Below are 20,289 nucleotides of genomic sequence, written 5' to 3' on the forward strand. Positions count from 1 at the left end.
ATATATATAAAATTGAAAGTTATAAGAAGTCAGGGTCAGTGGATTAAAAGAAATGGGAATTAGAGGGAGGCCCTTCTAATCCTCCTGGTAGGTGCACAGGTCCTGATTAGAATGGGTGCAGGGTAGAGCTGTTTCCCCATCCCCAAGCGCTATAATTCTAGCCTTATGAGGCAAAGCCTTAGCTCCCATCCCAAAAGGCAGAGAGACACTGGTTTCCACTTCAATCAGTCTAGGAACCAGTGAGAACTACAGCTAGAATCTGGATGTTTGGGGCTGGCTAAAACACCACCACAGTAGGAAAAGACAACATTTTGAGTTGTTTTTTTTTTTGATTTGTAGAATAAGATTTCAGAGGCCAGAAATTGAGTCAGTTTTATTTGCTCTAAGTAACATTTTGTGAGTGTAATGGATCTAGCTTCTATAAATTCCCCTTAGGGGTCTTAATGTACAAGATATTTCAAAGCAGCCAAGACATACATCTCACGTTTAGTAAAACCAAACTGTTTGAAGCTCCAATGTGAAGAAAACAAATTCTCCATTATAAAATTGGAAAGCTGCCAATATATCCCATCCGGGGACTAGCACCTACCTCTCTAGGCCATCAAAGATAATTACACTAAAGCTGAGAGTCAACCTTTCCCTGTTGACTTCATTTTATTACACATCCTTGCTCCTTAACGTATCAGTTAGGTAGGTAATGATCTCACCCTGTTCTCAGGGTAAGGGGCAGGGAGAGGAGCTGGGGGACACTCAGGAAGGACACCTGCCTCTGCACTCCAAGTAAGCTTTACCCCCATTTTATAGATGAAACTGAGGCTCCGCGAGTTTAGCTACTTTGTTCAAGATCACACAGCTAGTAAGTGGGGGAGTCTTTTCAGTCAAAACAGAACTTAAGACTCTTGGAGAGGTTGACATACAATCCAAATAAGAAAAGATACAGGTTTGAGTTTTTTTTGGATAGGGAAGGATATGTTTAACATTACAGAGTCTCCTACTTTCGCATTTAGTAGTTCTAAGCTTGGGGCAGTACCATCCTCCTAGGAAGTACTTGGAAATGTGCGGGAACATCTTTGGTGCTCCAATGAAGGGGATGGGTTGTGCTTCTGATGTTTAGGGCCCAGAGGCTAGGAATGCTAAGATACCTACAATGCTTAAGACAGTCCCACACACCTAAATATCATGTATCCCAAAATGCAAATGGTTATCCTGTTAACACTATAGGCTCTTCATAAGTTCCTGAGGTAGAAGCAGTAAAATTACTTAAACCTCATGTGGCATGAAGTCAGGGCCAGAGATGAAGTGACTTGTGAAAAGGGCAGTATACAAGATGGGGTGGTTAAAAAGCTCAGGCTTTCTACAGGAAACGGTGTACTGGCTGGAATGATTGTCTGGCCACTGTTGTCAACATACTCAGTAAAGTCTGTTAAATCTTCTCATAATGTCACCAACTGTCAGACTAAGGTTCGAATTCAGGCTCTTCCACTTACTAGCTGGGTAACCTTGAGCAAGTTACTTAACCTCTGTGAGCCTCAGTTTTGGCTGTTTATCTCACCATTACCATGAAATGCTTCATGTTTCTCAGTTAACCACTTTCTTATGACATTTATTTCCAGTGAAGAAATGTGTATTTCTTGTTCTGTCACATGCTTAGATGAAATGCTTTTACCTACCTGTTACCTCTAAATCTCTTGGAACCAAAAACTTGGAAGCAACAAATCTAAGGGAGCTAACGGTTAAATTTAAACTTGAAAAACTGAAAACCTTTGTAAGCACACTATATCCAAACTGCATGCTAATACAATAATGTTCATTATTACTGTATAACTACTACACAGGTAGTAATGAAAAATAATTTCTTTTCATGGAAAACACTGGAGGAGACAGAGCCCATTAATACCTAAACAACAGTGATGTGCCCAACAGAGGGAACAGCTGAGAATTCAGAAGCTTAACAACTACACAGGATATGTAACTATTTGGTTATAATAAAATCAGATTAAACAGTATATTTAGCTATATATCACACACTTATAGCTGACAGAATAGGCCTCGAGCAAAGCCACGCTTACCCTCTCTGGAATAGCAAGTGAAGTGTTCTGAGTGTGTCTGCTTGGGGTGGAAAAGAAGTGAAGGTAAATGCTGCATGACCAGTGAATAAGAATCATAGGGTCCAGATACAGCTCACAACGCAAGCAGCCCTCTATTTTTAAGAAAACTATTAACAGAGTGCTCATTCAGTATCCAGAAATTGGAGCAAGCAATTTTTATGATTATTTGCTAGCCCCTAAACCAAAAAAATGGGACTTCTATGGTCCAGTGGCTGGGATTCAGAAAACGTTTAACTATACAAAATAATTCTTTGAAGAACAGTTTTTATAAAAGGAAAAAAATAAAAAGTTTACGTTCAGGAATACCCACTAGGGATTTTTTTTCAGTTACCTTGGCATGAAGGCTACCATCCTTTAAGTAACCAACAGAAAGAAGGCTGCACAATAAACATCATATTTTCTTTCTAATCATTTCTCTGAATCCTGACACAATGGACTTGCTTTGGGGTAACACGAAAGATGCCAAACATCAAAGCAAAACGGAAGACATTTTCTGATAAGGCAAATGTTCAGCTCTGAGCTTCCTGATGCAGTTGGTATCCCAAGTGAACTCAACAGGAAGAGATAAAATCTTCTTTACTGCATAACCATCAGCATAACTGTGGCTACTGCCTCACCTCCCATTCTCAAGGTAGAGGAGAGGTCCTCAGCTCTGTCCAGGCATTGTTTGATGTGCCTCTTTACTTGAGGGCTTCCAGAATATAGTCTGGCCACCCTGCTATCTAGGTGACACGCAGTCCTTAAGCACGTACCACGTGACGGCAAGCCAAGTTTCAAGAATTAAAAATGGAGGGAGTCAGTCACAATCCTGGGTGCTGTGAGGAAGGCAACAGGGCATTCAAACAAAAAAGATTATAAAAACAATGTCTACACAATTTGTGGCAGGGCCTAAAGATGAAAATTAAAATTTTAACCATGAAAGGGGTTCACTAGCACCCAGGGACTGGGCTGCCTGCCTGGACGGGGGGCTGACATGGAAATCCAATTCTGTTGAGGGTCTACACATGGTAGGTGGCAAAAAACATGATGGAATAGAACACGTCAATTCCTTTCTTTTGAGGAAAATGGCTCTTAAGAGCTGGAGGTTAGAGTCCTTTGTCCATGGCCCTGCCTATTCAGCCATCCAGAGCTTGAAGGTCCTGTCATATGAGCAAGTGGCTATGAGCTGCCCATCAGCAGAAATGTCGAGGCCCATCACTTTGCCCTCATGGCCAGCCAGAGTCTTCAGTGGGGACCAGCCTGGGTGGGTCCAGATCTTGGCCGTGTTATCATAGGCTCCAGTGAGCAAGAAATTCCCATGGATAGCTACAGGAAAAAAGAAGGGGAGTTGCTTGTGGAATTCAAACATTCAAAGAGAATAAGAGAACAAATTACAAAAATCCACTAGAACTAATACTATTTTGAAAAGAGGGCATTTCCACATTCAGAAAAACTCAGATTCTATAGTCCTACCCAACCTCCAGCAAAAGGCGACAGCCACAAGGCAGGAAATTGCATTATTAAGGTTTTTGGCTCTTTCTCTGACAGTCTGTTCAGAATAATGCGGTATTAGATTCAGTGCTTAGAACATCCACGGAGAAAAAAAATGAAGCAACGCACTCATGGAAGTCTTCTTTACTTCCTAGCAAAGAGAAGCATCCTTTCCCATATTTCTGTCTAAAGACATGGCAAAGGGAAGGAAATTATAATTTGCTTCTTTAATAGAGTCCAATTTCTCTCCTGTACCACATCCAAGTTAAGCTAAAGCCTGACCTGCATTCCATGGAAAGGCAACCTCAATCTCTCTCTCTCTGTCTGTCTCATGATTAGACCTAAAACAGAAGGAACGCTTACGCTCAAATTTGACGCCAGTCACTAAGTTCTGATGGGCAGGGATGGTGTAGACGCAGCGTCGCTGTCGAAGGTCCCACACTTTGCACGTGTTGTCACCACTACCAGTTGCAATGTGGTAGCTGTGGATCAGATGTAGTATCAAAGTTAGAAAGAAAGACTACTTTTTGACCAAGAACCCTCTCCACCCCTCATCCACTTAGCTTATTTTACCCATTGGGGGAAAAATTTATTCCATAGATTTCCTTCAGGTGGCCTTCTAGGAACATGATACAACGTCCTGTGCGCAGGTCCCAAACTCGACCAAATGCATCCAGTCCCCTGATAAGAAAATTTACAAACAAACTCTTTGAATCCAGTTCTCCATGGAAGTAGGTATATATAAGAGGTGGGAATACTGACTGCCCTTTGCTATGTGGAAGACGCCTTACCCAGTGCCAGCCAAAGAGCCATCTTGATGGAAGGCAATATCATACACACCCATGCTGTGGCCCTCCTGATGCAGGATCTCCTCTTGAGCCTCCAAATCCCATAAGCGCCATGAGCGGTCATAGCTAAAAAAGCAAACTAACCATTAACTAGCTGACAGTTAACTTCCTACCACGTATAAGGTTCTATAAATAGTTGCAGCTTAAGTTATGCCTCTGAAACTATTTATACAACCATATTAACAAGAAATTCCTTGTACCTCAACAACTAAGCATATCTGTCTTAGATTATAGCCAGGAAACTATGGACTTGCCATAAGCCTATTCCAGTGGCTATTTTAAGAACAGAATTTCCCAATACTGGCCCAGCAAAGATTCCACTGGCTTCTTCCTTCCCTCAATCCATGTTATGTCCCTTCATTCACTGAGCATTTATACATTTACTGGGCCTTAAATTGGATGCTGGAGATACAAAAATCAGTCACAGACAAATACATCTATGGAACAAACTAGAGAGTATAGAAGTAGATGTACAAGTATGTGGTCAAATGATTTTCAATGAGGTGCCAAAGGAATTCCAATGAAGAAAGGAGAGTCTCCTTAATAAACAGTGGTAAAACTGGCTATCCAGATGGGGGGAAAAAAAAACAAAACAAAAAGGAGAGAGACAAAAAAAAAAAAAAGGACAAAGCACCTGGACACTGCACAGAAGATATACACAGTCAATAAGAATATGACAAAGTACTCAATATCATTAGTCATCCCAATACCTGTTGCCATCAAGTTGATTCCAACTCATGGTGACCCCATGTGTGTCAGAGTAGAACTGTGTTCCACAGGGTTTTCAATGGTTGGTTTTTTGGAAGTAGATTGCTAGGCCTTTTTCCAAGGTACCTCTAGGTGGACTCAAACCTTTTGGTAGCAGCCAAATATGCTAACCATTTGTACCACCTAGGGACTCCTCATTAGTCACCAGGATAATGAAAATTAAAACCTCGAAACATCATTACACACTTACTATATCCGCCAAAATGATGAAGACTGACAACACCAAATTTTGGCAAGGATGTGGAGCAATCAGAACTCTGGGAAAGTAGAATGGTACATCCACTTTGGAAAATCATTTAGAAATTAAAAAAATTTAAACTTGTATCTACCCTATGATCTAGCAACTGCTAGATTAATAATACTAATAAATACTCCTAGGTATTTATTCAAAACAAAGAGAAATGCACATCTAGCAAAAAAAAAAAAAAAAAAAAAACCTTATACAAGAACATTCATAGCAGCTTTATTCCTATCAGTCAAAAAGTGGAAACAGCTCAAGTATCAATCACCAGGAGAAAGGATAAACTGTAGTGCAGTCATACAGTGGAATACTACTCAGCCACTGACACATGATACAACACGAATAAATCTTCAAAACAAAACGAAAAACATTACGCTAAGTGCAAGAAGCCAGACACAAATGAATTCATACTCTACGCACAGGCAAAATTAATTTATGGTGACAGAATCAGATTAGTGGTTGCTTTTCAAGGAGGAACTGACTGGGAAGGGGCATGAGCATACTTTCTGGGGTGATGAAAATGTTTGTGGGTCACACAAACAAACAAACAAACAAAAACAAAACCTGTTGCCATCGAGTCAATTCTGACTCCTAGTGACCCTAAAGGACAGACAACTGCCCCACAGGGTTTCCAAGGAGTGGCTGCTGGATTCAAACTGCTGAACTTTTGGTTAGAAGCTGAGCTCTTAACCACTATGCCACCAGGGCTCCAAGTGTATGCATTTATTGAAACTGATCGAAAAAGTGTACTCTTAAGATCTATCCAGTCCACAGTATGTAAATTATACCTCAATTAAAAAGTTCTTTAACAGATTCTGGTCTCAGTGAACTTGGAGAACCAAAAAAAAAAAAGGGAGACTGATTTGTAGGTAGAGATGTATAGCAAAACAACAACAAAAACTACCTCTAGTATTGGTTACAAAAGAGAAGAAACAATGTAAATCCTAGTTTCAGGCAATCAGTGACTTTGAAATTTCAAACTAACAGCAATTTAAAAGCAAATACACTTAACTCTAAAAGAATCATATGTTCTTTTCTGATTCTAATTCAATGCAGTTCCAAGAAAATCCTACTTGAATGCCTCTGCTCTAAAAATTTACCTCACAGATAGCTATAATGAATTAACAAGATGCCACAGACCTGTTTGGATAGAATAATAACAACATGGCTTACCAGGTGGTGCCCAGGAAACGTCCTGAGGGATGCCACATTACTCGGGCCACACGTACAGTATGGCCTTCAATATCTGCCACTGGTTCATCACTGAAAAGGAACCAAACACATGCAGTGAGCTACTTTATAGTCATGCAAATATTCGCTGGATTTATTAGTTGTTGTGCACAGATATACTCATTTTGTACAATTTTTTTAAAAATCCACCTTGTACAATTTGAGAGGTGACGTTTTAACTAAACTTGTAGCTTGTTAAACCAGGGTTAATGATAATTTAGTCACTTCCCAAGGTTTTAAAAAAAATAGGACTATTTTATGTGCCCAAAAGGCAAAACTGCCCATAGCACTTTGATAAATTCTACCTCAATCCACTATGTTAATAAGCCCTTAATGCAATGTCATTTAGGATTAGAAAAGAATAAAAAAAATTTTAATATGATAAGCAAAATAGTCACTCTGCAACAAAGTAGTCCTGGATTCTAGAAAGAAAACATACTCAGGTAGAGATGTGGGGATATAGAAATAAAACAACTTTGGTGCAAGTGCATTACAGATAACTCTTCCTCAAACTTTAGCTTGTTCAAGGACCCATATAAAAAAAAAAACTCCTAGAAAAGACAGAGGCTTGGTTTTCTTTCAGTGGCCATTAAATTCTGCTCTCCAGCAACCACAGAAAGAAGATATGAAACACCAGCAAAAGGAAATAAACAAGAACTCTAAAGAGGGCAATTAAAAAGGAAACTTTGTCCATGTGCATACACAGAACTAATCAACACCCTAGGGGAATAAACGTTGCTAAATATTACCAAAACCAATTAAAACTTACAGTGCTCATAGGTAAGATCCTGTCTGGCACAGAGGAGAGATACTAATTAGCTACTTAAAAAAAAAAAAAAATCCTGGAATAAAAGCCTTCACGCGCTTTCCCAAAGAAAATTAAGCAACTGAATTTAGATGTCTTTTAGCCAACAACGTGCTTCCAAAATGTTTGGGAAAACAATACGTTAATCATAAATACATTAAAAAAAACCGGTCGTTTGTAATTGGAAAAGATATTCTAGGTAAAGGATGATGCTACTGAGAAGAGACATGACTTCCTTGTCGATACTGCCAGAAAGAACCTCATCTTCCTCTCCCCTGTGGCTGTTTGCTAAGAACCAACATGCTACCAAAAGTATTATCTTTAGTCAATCTATCAAATGATGCCTTTCTCCAACGTCAACCTATTGTGTAAGACGTAGGATGGCTCTTCCCAGAATAATGAGTTGGACACAGTAGCCACTATGTTGTAGGCAAAAATCAAGGTCCAAATTTAACAAGTAAGAAAAATCTGGTACAATTTCTCTGGTGAGAAAAGGTCTAAGAAAGAAATCCTCTATTTTACCTTCACACTAAGTTACCCTGACACTTAAGAGCATTTCTTGGGTTAAACGCCAGATTTTCACTTCCTGAGGGCCAACCAAGACAACCATCTATTAGTGTTCACAGTATGGACAGCAGAATAGTAATAAGTACCTGTCGAGGCTCCAAAGCTTCACAGAACCATCAGCAGCACAAGAGGCCAGGTTGACATCTTTTTGGTCCAAAGAGACTGTGGATTTGGGATGGAATACAATTGCTCCTACATTTGTATTGTGGCCTACAAGAGTAGGAGAGATGAAAGTTAAAGGGTTCCTTATATTGTTAGGTTGTCAGGTGCCGCTGGGTCGATTTTTGACTCATAGATACCCCGTGTGACAGACTGCACTGCCTCCCAGTGTTTTCTAGGCTGTAATTTTTATGGGAGCTGATTGCTAGGTATTTTTCCCACAGAGCCACTGGGTAGGTTTGAACTGCCAATTTTTTGGTTAGCAGCTGGCTGCTTAACTCTTGCACCCCCCTATAACCTATGTGCAAATACAGAATATGGTGAATGTTACAGGTAAGTATATATTAGGGAACATGCAGACATACAGTGTTAAAGCGACAATTCAACTATTGAAAAAACGGAACTATTTAAACTAATATTTAAATTATTTATTGTAAATACATGGAATAAAACATTTACCATTTCTACATTTTTTACACGTACAGTTCAGTGACATAAATTATGCTCATCATGTTTGTCAAACATCACCACTATCTGTTCCCAAATTTTTCCATCACTCTTCAGAGAAGCTCAGTGTCCCCTAGCAATAAGTCCTCCTCTTCCCCTCCCTCCCACCTGCCGGTGGTTAACCACTAACAAACTCTGGTCTGTATACATTTGCCTATTCTAGATATTTCATGTAAGTGGGATCATACAATATTTGTCCTTTTGTGACTGACTTATTTCACTCAGCATGATGTTTTCAAGATTCATCCGTGCTTGCAGCATGCGCCAAGACTTCATCTCTCTTTATGGCCAAGTAATATTCCACTGTATGTATGTAGCATATTTTCTTTATCTACTGACAGACATTTAGGCTGCTTCCATCTTTTGGCTACTGTGAATAATGCTGCAGTGAACACTGGTGTACAAGTATCTATTTTTCTTGCTTTCAATTCTTTTGGGTATGTACCTAGGTGCAAAATTACTGGATCATATGATAATTCTATGTTGAACTCTTTTGAGGAACTGCCAAAATGTTTTCCACTGTGGCTGCACCGTTTTACAATCAATAGATGAGGATTCCAATTTCTCCATATCCCCCTGCCAAGACATGTTGTTTTCTGTTTTTTTAATCATAGCCATTGTCTTAGTTTCCCAGTGCTGCTGTAACTGAAATACCACAAGTGGGCAGCTTTAAAGAACAGAAATTTATTTTCTCATAGTTTAGGAGGCTAGAAGTCTTAATTTAGGGCACCAGCTATAGGAAAGGCTGGCTGTCAGCTCTGGCGGAATATCTTTGTCTCAGCTTCTGTAGCCCCAGCATGCCTTAGTGATCTTCATGTGGCATATATCTTCCCCTCTTTGGGCTTGTCTGTGTCTATGATGCTCCTTGTAACTCAGAAACAATTAGGTTTAGGATACACCTTATATTGATGTGGCCTCATTAACATAACAAAGAAAACCCTATTTCCACGTAGGATTACATGTAAAGGTATAAGGGCTAGAACTGTGGACACAATTCAGTCCACAGCAGCCATCTTAGTGAGTGTGAAGTGATACCTCATCGTGGTTTTGGTCTGCACTTCCCTAATGATGTTGAGCATCTTTTCACGTGATTGTTGGCCACTTGCATTTCTTCTTTGATGAAACATCTACTCAAGTCCTTTGCCCATTTTTTGACTGGGCTGTTTGTCTTTTTGTTGTTAAATTTTAGGAGTTCTTTATATACTCTGGATATTAAACTCTTACCAGATATATGTTTCCCCCAAATTTTCTACCAATCTCTATGCTGTCTCTTCACTTTGTTGATAAATCCTTTGATGAACAAAAGTTTTTAATACTGATGAGGTCCAATTTATCTATTTTCTCATTTGTGGCTCATGCTTTCAGTGTTATATCGAAGATCCCATTGTTAAAAACTAGGTCCTGAAGCATTACCCCGTTTTCTTTTAAGAGTTTTATGGTTTTAGTTCTTACATTTAGGTCCTTGATCCATTCTGAGTTAGTTTTCAAATATGGTGTGAGGTGTGGGTTTAAGTTCATTCTTTTTCTTGTGGAAATACAGTTGCCCCAGCATCATTTATTACACTATTCTTCCCACACTGGATGGACTTAGCACCTTGTAGAAAATCAGTTGACTACAATGTACAGGTTTATTTCTGGACTCTCAGTTCTATCCCACTGGTGTATATGTCTATCATTATACCAGAACCAGACTGTTTTAATTACTGTAGCTTTATAATATGTTTTGAGATTGAGAAGTGTTCAGTCCTCCCTACTTTGTTCTTCTTGTTCAAGACTGCTTTCTTTGGCTATTCGGGGCTGCTTGTGCTTTCATATAAATTTGAGGTCTGGCTTTTCCATTTCTGCAAACAGGGCTGTTGGAATTTTCCTGAGGATTGTGTTGAATCTACAGATTGATTTAGGTAGTTTTAACATCTTAACGTATTCAATCTTCCGATCTATGAGTAAATTACATTTTAAGAAAAACAAAACACCAAAAAAATTCCCGTTTTTGGTTTAGAGACTGTAAAATGTCAGAGCTTGGCTGGACATAAGAGAAAAGTGGTATGTATATGAAATCATTGTATTTCAGCCTTGTGGTCAGAGAAAACCAAACCGAGAATTAATCTTGTGTATGCTGGGTCCATGTGTCAGGGAAGAAGCACCTGGAAAACTTTTTGTAGGGGGCATAGTCTCAGGCAGAGTTTTACTGCTTAACAGAATTCACACTGGGAAGAATGAGATTTAAACAAGATTCTAACTTACCTCGAAGAGTATGAAGAAGGTTGCAATCAGGAACAGACCAGAGCTTGCAAAGCCCACTCCTATCAAATACAAAGGAAAGCATCTCAGCCAGGGTTGGTCTGGGAAGGAAAAGGTACCTTGGTAACATTACTAAAGGGCAATATCTTCTCATCCCCAATAAACATTACAGTGGCAGACAGAAATATAAAAATAAAAGGCCTTTAATTTGAAGGGTGGCAGAAGATAGAGCTATAGCCAGGTCTCATGTAACCAGAGGCCTTTAATAGGCTATAATTAATATAAGTTGCTATTTCCCTTAACTTTCAGATCAGTTTGTGAGAGGAGGTAGAACAAATTATCTAGTAATAATATTAATAATGATACTATCACCTTAAACATGAGAAGCACTTTGCTGCTTGCAAACTACATAAAAAAAAATTTTTTTTTGGGAAAATTTCCAACAAGTTATCTTTGTATCCATTATCTCAAATGATTTTTATAACAGACCTTAGGTAGATAAGGCAGGAATTATCATTTCTATTTTATAGTTAAGGTAACCGAAGCTTGGAGAACTAGTGATATGTATACTTCCTTAACTTTCTCCTAAACCATAGTCTCAATTTCTGCCTAGTTAAGTGGTTCCTGTGTGTATAATGTTAAGTTTCCTCTCTCACTATATGGCCACACCCACCAAGAAAACAAAGTAACAAAACTATCGCATACTAACAGGTTTATGCATATGAGATCCTAAGCACAAAAAAAAAATGATAAAAACAATAATTAATGTTTGTTCAGTCTTTACTACATACCAGGCACTATTCAAGGCAAAATGCTTTACAGACATTATCCCACCCCACTTTACAGATGAGGACGCTGAAGGTTATAGAAGTATCTTGCCTAGCTAATGTAATTAAAAAAGGAAAACCGTGTTGAGGTGTGGAATCTAGTTGGGTCTACAAGCTCACTATATGACCTGCTCCAAAACGCTAGTGTCAACATGCCATGGATCTTTGGGGCTGCTTATAAACAGTAAGAAATGCTAAACAAAGGCTATATTCTATAATACAATGGGTATAACACTAGCTTCTCTTCTGAACCAAGTCTGGTGCAACCCTAAGACACAAAGGAAGAGGAAATAGAAACAGACATCTAAGACTAAAGTTAATTAAAAAAAAAGTATCTTTCCCATCTAGAAAAAAAAAAATCACTGTAAAATGGAACTTACCAACAAGCTGTGGCCAGCATTTTGGAATTGGGACTAAAGTGACAGTATGAGATAGGCCGGTCATCCCCAATCTGACTGCAGAAATTATTCAAAGACTAAAAAAAACAAACAAAATAGTGATTATTAATAGGCTAATACAGGAGTTCCTTGGCCTTTCTACCATAAAAAAGCCAACTTTCTAGTTTTAACCCACCCCATGATTTTTTATACTTTTGTATCTATACTTTTGTTAGGAGATACTTACACTGATGCTCTGACAAATGAATGGAGTCAAGGCCCATGAGGAACTCAACATGCTATTTCTTACATTCTTGGTATCCTAGCTTTGCATCTATGTTAGCTAAATATAAACAGGAAAACGATGGCGAGATCTAAAGCACAGCTTTGGTGTAATAACAGGGAGGATAAAAGAGAAGAACCATAGGCCTCTGCTGAGTAGAAATTAGGCTCCTGCCACCTTAACTGATGGCTCCTCCCCAACAGCAACAGCTCAAGCAGGAATAGTTACAGACACATTGAACAGTTTTACTCTGTAACACAGGAGGTCACCATGAGTGGGAATTGACTCGAGGGCGATGGGTTTGGTTTTTTTTTGTTTGTTACCTTCCTAGAGATGGGCCAAAGCAGAAAATCTCATAAATGTTAAGAATCTTTAGGATACTGGATAACTGCCAAAAATATCTTACCCGAAGGGATTTGTGCAGCTCTTGCATCTGAGAGGTCCTAGTTGTCTCAGGAATCTCTTTATGGAGACGAGCCTCTTCCAAGCGTTTCATTGCCCTGTGACATGGAAACAACATTATCATGAGCAAAGAGGTTGTAAACAAGTGTCCAAACATGTGTCTCTACCACTCAATTTATTTAACCACCACAGTCATTACAAAACAAATCCTCAGTCCTTGAGAGGAAATAAAAGAAAATAAACTTCATTCCTTCTTCTAGAGGCTCTTCTTACCTGGGCAGTGAATAATTAGCAATCCATAGCCTAGCAACCTTTAGGCTGTGTGGTCCTTCATGGTACCAGGTTTGCTGATACTGGAAGGTAAATTAAGAACAGAAATTAAGAACTGAAGCATTCCTGCCCCTCCCATAGTTGTCACCTCTCTACTGTAACTGCTCAGAAAGGTGACTTAGTTCAATAATAGACAGGCTAAAGACAGGCAGATCCATCTTCTACAAAGTCTTACTGGACAGTTTCTGTTTCCTTGTTAAATATAAACAGGAAAACTATGGAGAGATCAAAAGCACAGCTTTGGTGTAATAACAGGGAGAATAAAGAAAAGATGGAATACTATGGAAAAAACCATAGCATTCACACCAGGAATGCTATAGTTCTTTCCTGAGTAGAAAACTCACGTATCTCTATTCACACCTACACAGAAACTGCAAACTATTGCCAACAACTATTCCTGAATGGTAGAGTCTTCAAAGACATTTCCCTCCTCATTCCAGCAAAGCAAACCCATTGAAAACAGAAAAAGAGAACTACTCTCTCATTTTCTTCATGTTATGCTGTGAAACCAAAGGCATATTCTACCTCTTCTTTGGGCTTCTTAGATTTTTCATCATCTTTTTTGGTCTTTTTTAAGGCATCAGTACCAACCACTGAAAGGATATTTCTTAATCTGTAACAAAACAGATAAGAATTTAAACAGAGTAAGATAAGACTATGAAAAACTATACACAAGAAAGGAGCAAGCTTCCTCTACACTCTCACCATTCAAACTCCTAGCAACCTTCAAGAGTCAAGTTGTCATGCCTAAACTTCTTGTGTGATTTCTTTCACTCAGTCTTCTTCCTTATCTGAAAAGCCCCCAAATCCAAATATAAGCAATCATCCTCTTCAATTTGGAGTCAACTAGCTCCTACACTGGAAACACTTGGTCTGTAAGGACAGCCAACTTCACTCAATGCCACGATGTGCTGGATACTCATGCAGGTGCTAAGTATGCAACAATAGCAAAAAAAAAAAAAGGCCTTGATTTCACTGTCAGTGGGGGAAGATAGAAAGTTGACAGGTATAGAACAGAACTCAAACTCTTAAAAAGTCCAAACTTACTAAATCAGTTGATACTAGAGGACCCCCCAAGACTTCTGCCCTGACATACGCTTTAAACCTTGAACTGAAACTATCCCAAGGTCACCTTTTAGCTAAATAACAGAATGGCTCATAAAATAAAGAATATCACCCATGAGTACTGTGCTCCTTTAAGAAATCGTCTATATGAGACCAAACGATCAACAATTACTCTAAAGTAAAGATGAGAAGGAAATGAGGCAGGGAAACTAGATTACAAGAAATGAACAACCAGAAGAGAAATAATGAGAACGCTGACACATTGTGAAAAATGTAACCAATGTCACTGAACGATGGGTGTAGAAATTGTTAAATGAACCTAATTTGCTGTGCAAACTTTCACCGAAAACACAGTAAAATGTTTAAAAAAAAGTTAACAGTGAACTATAATACATTGTATTAAGTACACCTACTCTTCTTGACTACCTCATTATCTGACATTTCACATTCACACCAATAGTAAAATATCTACTATCTATTTTGCACATTAACGTAAATCGGAACAATGAGGTATGAAGCAAGAGAGGAACATTGGCTGTGATGGTTAAGGTCATGTGTCAACTTGGCTGGGCCATGATTCTCAGTGGTTTGGCAGTTATGTCATGATGTAATTAAGCAGTTATATAATGATGGAATTTGGTAGTTATGTAACAATGTAATTTGGCAGTTAACGATATAGTCATCCTCCATTTTGTGACCTGATGTGGTCATCCTCCACTTTCGCATAATGCTGATTTTCACGTAGTGACCTCATCTTTGGAACCATGTTGATAAGTGAGGAGTGGGTGTATTATTATGGTGGTAAGCACAGGGTGCCAAGAGGGAATACAGAAAGGGCACCTAACTTAGGCTTGGAGGATTAGGGAAGGCTTTATAGAGAAGGTATTCTTTACACTAAGTCCTCAATTAGGTTAAGGGGTCGAGAATGGGAAAGGGCAGTCTAAGCAGAGTGTTCAACAAATGCAAAGGCCTGGAGGTAAGAAAAACATGTTGAGCTTGGAATCGCAAACAGTTCAGTATGGAGTATGAACAGAGAACTGGTGAGGGATAAGGGTGGAGGTGTAAGTAGGGCCAGGTCACAAAGAGCTCCTATGCCACACGAAGGAAAGTCTATGTTTGAGAAAGACGGCTGCTCAAAGTATGCAGAATGGATTTAAGAGGGAGAGTGAAGGCAGGGAAATCAGACAAGATACTGCTATACGAATCTTCTGAGTCATAATGGCAGACTTGAATTAAGATAGTGGCAGTGGGATTCAAGGATTCATTCAAAGGATATAACAATAAAAAAGACAAGACTTCTCTGGTGGAGAAGACAGACAATTAACAAAAAATGTGTTAATAACATACTATGACAGAGAACAATGAAGGGGTCTACTTTCCAAGGCGCTAGGGGTTAGAAAAGGCTCCTTGGAGGAGGTGGCATTTATGATGAAATCAAAAGCCTAAAAACACATTAAAAGGCAAGAGAGGAGAAAGAACTGAGTGAAAAGACAGAAAAGAGCTTGAATGTTCCAGGAAGACCACTGTAACTAGAGTCTAATGAATTGGGGAAGAGTGGCACAGGGTAAAACTGGAGACCTTGTAGACCATGACAAGTTTTTTATTCCAAGAGCAATGAGAACACACGGAAGGATTCTAAGCAAGTGAGTAATACAACAACAAGCTTAGGACTACTACAATGGTCCAAGTGTGACAGCAATAGAGGCAGAGAAGAGAATAGACTGGAGGTACATTTCAGAAGTAGAACAGGCTAAATTTTGCTGATGGATCACAAGGGAGGTGAGGAAGATTTTCAGCCAAGAACTGTGTGAATGGTAGAACCACTTGCTAGGAAAATAGAGCCACTTGCTAGGAAAACAGAAGAGGGGTGGGGAACAGATGAGTTCAACTTAGACATGTCAATTTTGAGATGCCTTGGGGATACCTAGGCTTAACAGAGATTTGGGAGTCATCAGAATATACACAGCAAATGATGCCACAGGGTGAGTAGAGGATGAGGGTAAAGAACCATAGCATATAAAGGATATAAAGGTGTTCTTGTTAGGTGCCACCGAGTTGGTTCCGACTTATGGCCACCCTATGTACAACAGAACGAAACACTGCCCAGTCCTGTGCCATCTTCATGATCGTTGCTATGTCTGAGTTCACTGCTAAGCAGGAAAAAAAGACGCCTAGAAGGCAAGTGAGAGGAATTAGCCAGGGACAGGCAGAAAATCAGGAAGATGTGGTCTCCTGAGAGTCAAGGCAAGAGAGTGTTTCAAGGAGGGAGTGGCTGGCACTGTACTAGGGCTATATTAGTAAAGATGGGTTGGTGACCTTGATAATGAGCAATTGCAATGTGGTAGGGCGACTTGACAACAACTAACAACAACAACAACAACAGGGCTCAATCAGTTTGCAATGGGTTGAAGAGTAAATAAGGGGTAGGAAGTGAAGAAAGTAAATGTAAAAAACTCTTTGAAGAAGGTGAAAAGGAGAAATGGGACAGTGGGTAGTGATGGATGTGGAGACAAGAGAGGGTTCTTGTAACTGCATGTGACTAGTCTGTCAATAAGACTTTTCAACCTTAAATTACAAACTGAGCATTATCTTAAGAGAGTGCCCCTCATTAATATCCAAAAAAATTCATCATGTTTCATTTAGCTGACAAGAAATACATTTGATGTCTAAATTTTCAAAGCTCAACCACAAATGTTTACCCAACTCTAAGCACCATCTGTGTGTGTGTCAGGAGGAGAGCAGGAGGGAAGCATGTTAGCACCCATTTCACAGCTTATAAAAAAAAAATTACTAGTGGTATAAAAATTGTCCTAAGACTCAGATTATGGGCTAAACTATATAAACACAACTTAACATGTCAAAACTATCAGAGACACTCTATTAAAGTTTCAGCTATTGAGACCAACAAATCTGGAACTAGAAATTTGTGATTAAAAACAAAAAAAAGAGTAAATATTTAGGAATTAGGAAGGGCACCTCTCTCTTCTTTCAGCAGGGCCCTCTCCGAAAAGCGTGATGGGTTCCCCCAAGGCTCTAAGACAAGCCTTGACCTCTGAGTCATCTGTGGAAACATTGATTTGCCGGGCTCGCTTCCTTCTCTCAAACTCAGCCAATACTTCTGCCTGTCGCTCACTGATGTGCTCTTCAATTTCAAACACTTCTCCTATAAAAAGAACAGGCAACTTCAGTATAATCACCAGATCTTCAAATAGAAAAAAATAATTTCTAACAACTGAAATCTGTGTATGCCGCTAGGGAAAGGCAACTGCCTAGTGTATTATGTGTTTTACAGATATAGTTTACTGTTTTTCAGTTTATTAAATTATGCCAAATACATAAAACTAAATGACACAGCTTTCAAAGGCAGAAAAATGGTTCAAATCATTTTGGTAACCTTACACCGAATACGGAAATGCTGGTGGCATAAGTGCTACGGCTGCTAACCAAAAGGTCGGCAGTTCGAATCCACCAGGCGCTCCTTGGAAACTATATGGGGCAGGTCGACTCTGTTCTACAGGGTCACTATGAGTCGGAATCGATTTGATGGCAATGGTTTTTTTTTTTGTTTGTTTTACACCTAATACAAACACATAACTTAGATGGGATCAGAAAGAGTACAAACCCCCGAAACTATGGCCCCCTGGACACTCCGCTAACCCAGAACTGAAACCACTGCTGAAATCCACTTTTCAAACAAAAATTAGACAGGCCTAGGATATAGAACATAATTCTAACTCACAAAAAAAACACCAGATTTACTGGCCTAAAGGAGACTGGAGAAACCCCAAGAGTATGGCCCCCAGACACCCTTTTAACTCAGTGGTGAAGTTATCTCCGAGGTTCACCGTTCAGCCTGGGAGTGGACAGCTCCGTAAAACCAAATGGGACTAATGAGGTACAGCAGTCCAGTGACAAGGGCCAGAAGGCAGAAGGGGACAAGAAAGCTGGTGATAGGGAACCCAAGGTTGAGCAAGGATATTGTTCATGTGTTGTGAGATTGTTAACCATTGTCATAGGGCAACATTTGTAGTAACTGTTAAATGAGAAACTATTTTGTTCTGTAAGCCTTCATCTTAAGTGAGAATAACAGCACAATTGGAAGAGCGTAGTCAATGTCACTGAACTGTGCATGTAGAAATTTTTGAAATGGTGTATCTTTGGCTATGTGTATTTTCACCAAAAAAAAAAAGTTGAGAAGTTAGAGGGTTGACATGTTGTGGGATTGTTAATCAACGTCATAAAATACATGTACTACTGTTTCATGAGAAACTATTTGTTCTGTAAGCCTTCACCTGAGGTACAATTAAAAAAAAAAAAATTAGACAGGCCTATAAAACAAAAAACAACACATGAGAGACCAAATGGGCAACTTCTGTTTAAAAGCAAGACAAGAAGGCAGGAAGGGACAGGAACTGGATGAATGGACACAGGGAACCCGGAGTGGAAAGGGGGAGTGTGCTGTCACATTGTGGGGATTGCAACCAATATCACAAAACAATGTGTATATAAACTTTTGAATGATAAATTAACTTGAGCTGTAAACTTTCACCTAAAGCACAATTATTTAAAAAAAACAACAACAAAAAACACATGTTGGTGTATCTAAAATAAATAAATAAATAAAATGTGAGTGACACGGGGAAAAAAAAGAAAAAGAAAGTAAGAGTACAAAACATCTTCGGCAAAGGCCTTCTATCCAGAAAATAAAATAGAAACATTATTTTAATAATTGTCAAAGCTACTCTCTAAAACAGTCCCAGTATAGGGACACTTACAAATGTAACTAATTAACTCGAACCAATAACTATGAAGATGAGATTTCCATGATAACAAGGCTTTTTATCACCTAATAACTAGTATGGCCTTAGACATGCAAGTTTAAGAACTGAAAACTTTTGAAACTACAAAACTAGTGATATCTATGTCTGAGAGTATTCACTACAGAGAATTTGAGCACCAAGGGTAAAGACAGACTCGAATTGCATCTTACCAGAGCTTATGTTAATATTTCCTGCTTCGATTCCTGCTTTAAGTCCTTCTTTCCCCAAAATTCCAGACTCTCCTTTGGCCAGACGCTCCCTCTCCTTCTCTTCTAAACTTCCGTAATAGATGTGGGGTTTCTTCACAACAGGAGCAACTAAGTCATCAGGTGCCTTAGAGGTTTTGGTTGCCTGCTGAATCAAAGAACTGAATTAATTTAAGGCTTAATCTTAGAAATTTACCGGGCTTCCCCAAAGCTCATTTGAGCTTCAATCCTATTTCCTCCCCAAGTAAAATGGCAAGTTGGACACCAGTTAAGATGTCCCTCCCTGATCTGAAGGGTGTTTCAGTCCCTCCATCACTTAAGTTTTGCAGACAGGAAGTAGGAGGTCGATAAAACTAATGAATTTCTCTTGGTGATTTTTCTATCAACGCTTTACTTTAGAACCTGTTTACTTCATCTCAGTTGGAAGTGCAATCTCTTCTTGGGTTTTATGAACCTTCTAGGATTACTGCACATCCCGAAAGAAACAGCAAGGATTTCGTTGAAATCTTTTGAATGAAAGGTTGGTTACTTGAATAAAATAACCAACCTGGTGCTAAGGGGGAGTAATGGTCTATTCATCTCAAACGACAGCAGATAAGTAATTAGCAGGCCTCATTACAAGTCCCAGGACTGACACAGACGTAAAGCTTGACCAAGACATTTCCCTTTTAGGTCTCCGTTTTTGGATCAGTCGGAGTAAGTGTTTACCGTTCAGGGCTGTACTGAGAGAGGTGCAAATGGACTAAAGCATATGAAAGCGCTTAGGTACCAGGAAAACGGGGCTCAGTTCTCCAAGAGAATGAGTCCCGCAGCCTCCCTCCTCAGCCCTCCACCGCCTTAGCTCATTTCCCAACGGCCCCATCCTGCAGTCATCACTCCGCGCTCCCTGCCAGAGTGAGTTCTGTACCGTGGAGGAGGGTCGTGAGGAGGCCATGCTGGGCTCTGGAGCCGCGAAACTCCAGCGAAAACCGAGCTCTACAATCAGACCGTCCGCCGCGCGCCCAGCAAAGCGGAACTGCGTCATCAACCGGAACT

The 20,289-nt window shown here is 39.5% G+C and overlaps 1 protein-coding gene across 1 annotated transcript; it reads right to left on the reverse strand.

Annotated features, from left to right (window-relative positions):
- Positions 1-384: 384 nt before the first annotated feature.
- PRPF4 (pre-mRNA splicing tri-snRNP complex factor PRPF4) lies at positions 385-20,284 on the reverse strand. Its single transcript, XM_004372147.2, has 14 exons — positions 20,162-20,284; positions 19,219-19,399; positions 17,205-17,391; positions 13,689-13,776; positions 13,107-13,186; positions 12,838-12,931; positions 12,152-12,246; positions 10,948-11,006; positions 8,124-8,247; positions 6,609-6,698; positions 4,370-4,492; positions 4,152-4,259; positions 3,942-4,060; positions 385-3,413 (listed from the first exon to the last, which is right to left on the reverse strand). Exons 1-14 carry the CDS (start codon positions 20,276-20,278, stop codon positions 3,220-3,222), a joined length of 1,659 nt encoding a protein of 552 aa, XP_004372204.1. The 5' UTR covers positions 20,279-20,284; the 3' UTR covers positions 385-3,219.
- Between the last annotated feature and the right edge of the window lie 5 nt (positions 20,285-20,289).

This window comes from Trichechus manatus, unplaced genomic scaffold (genome assembly GCF_000243295.1).
Source record: "Trichechus manatus latirostris isolate Lorelei unplaced genomic scaffold, TriManLat1.0 scaffold00016, whole genome shotgun sequence".
NCBI classification, from domain to species: Eukaryota; Metazoa; Chordata; class Mammalia; order Sirenia; family Trichechidae; genus Trichechus; species Trichechus manatus.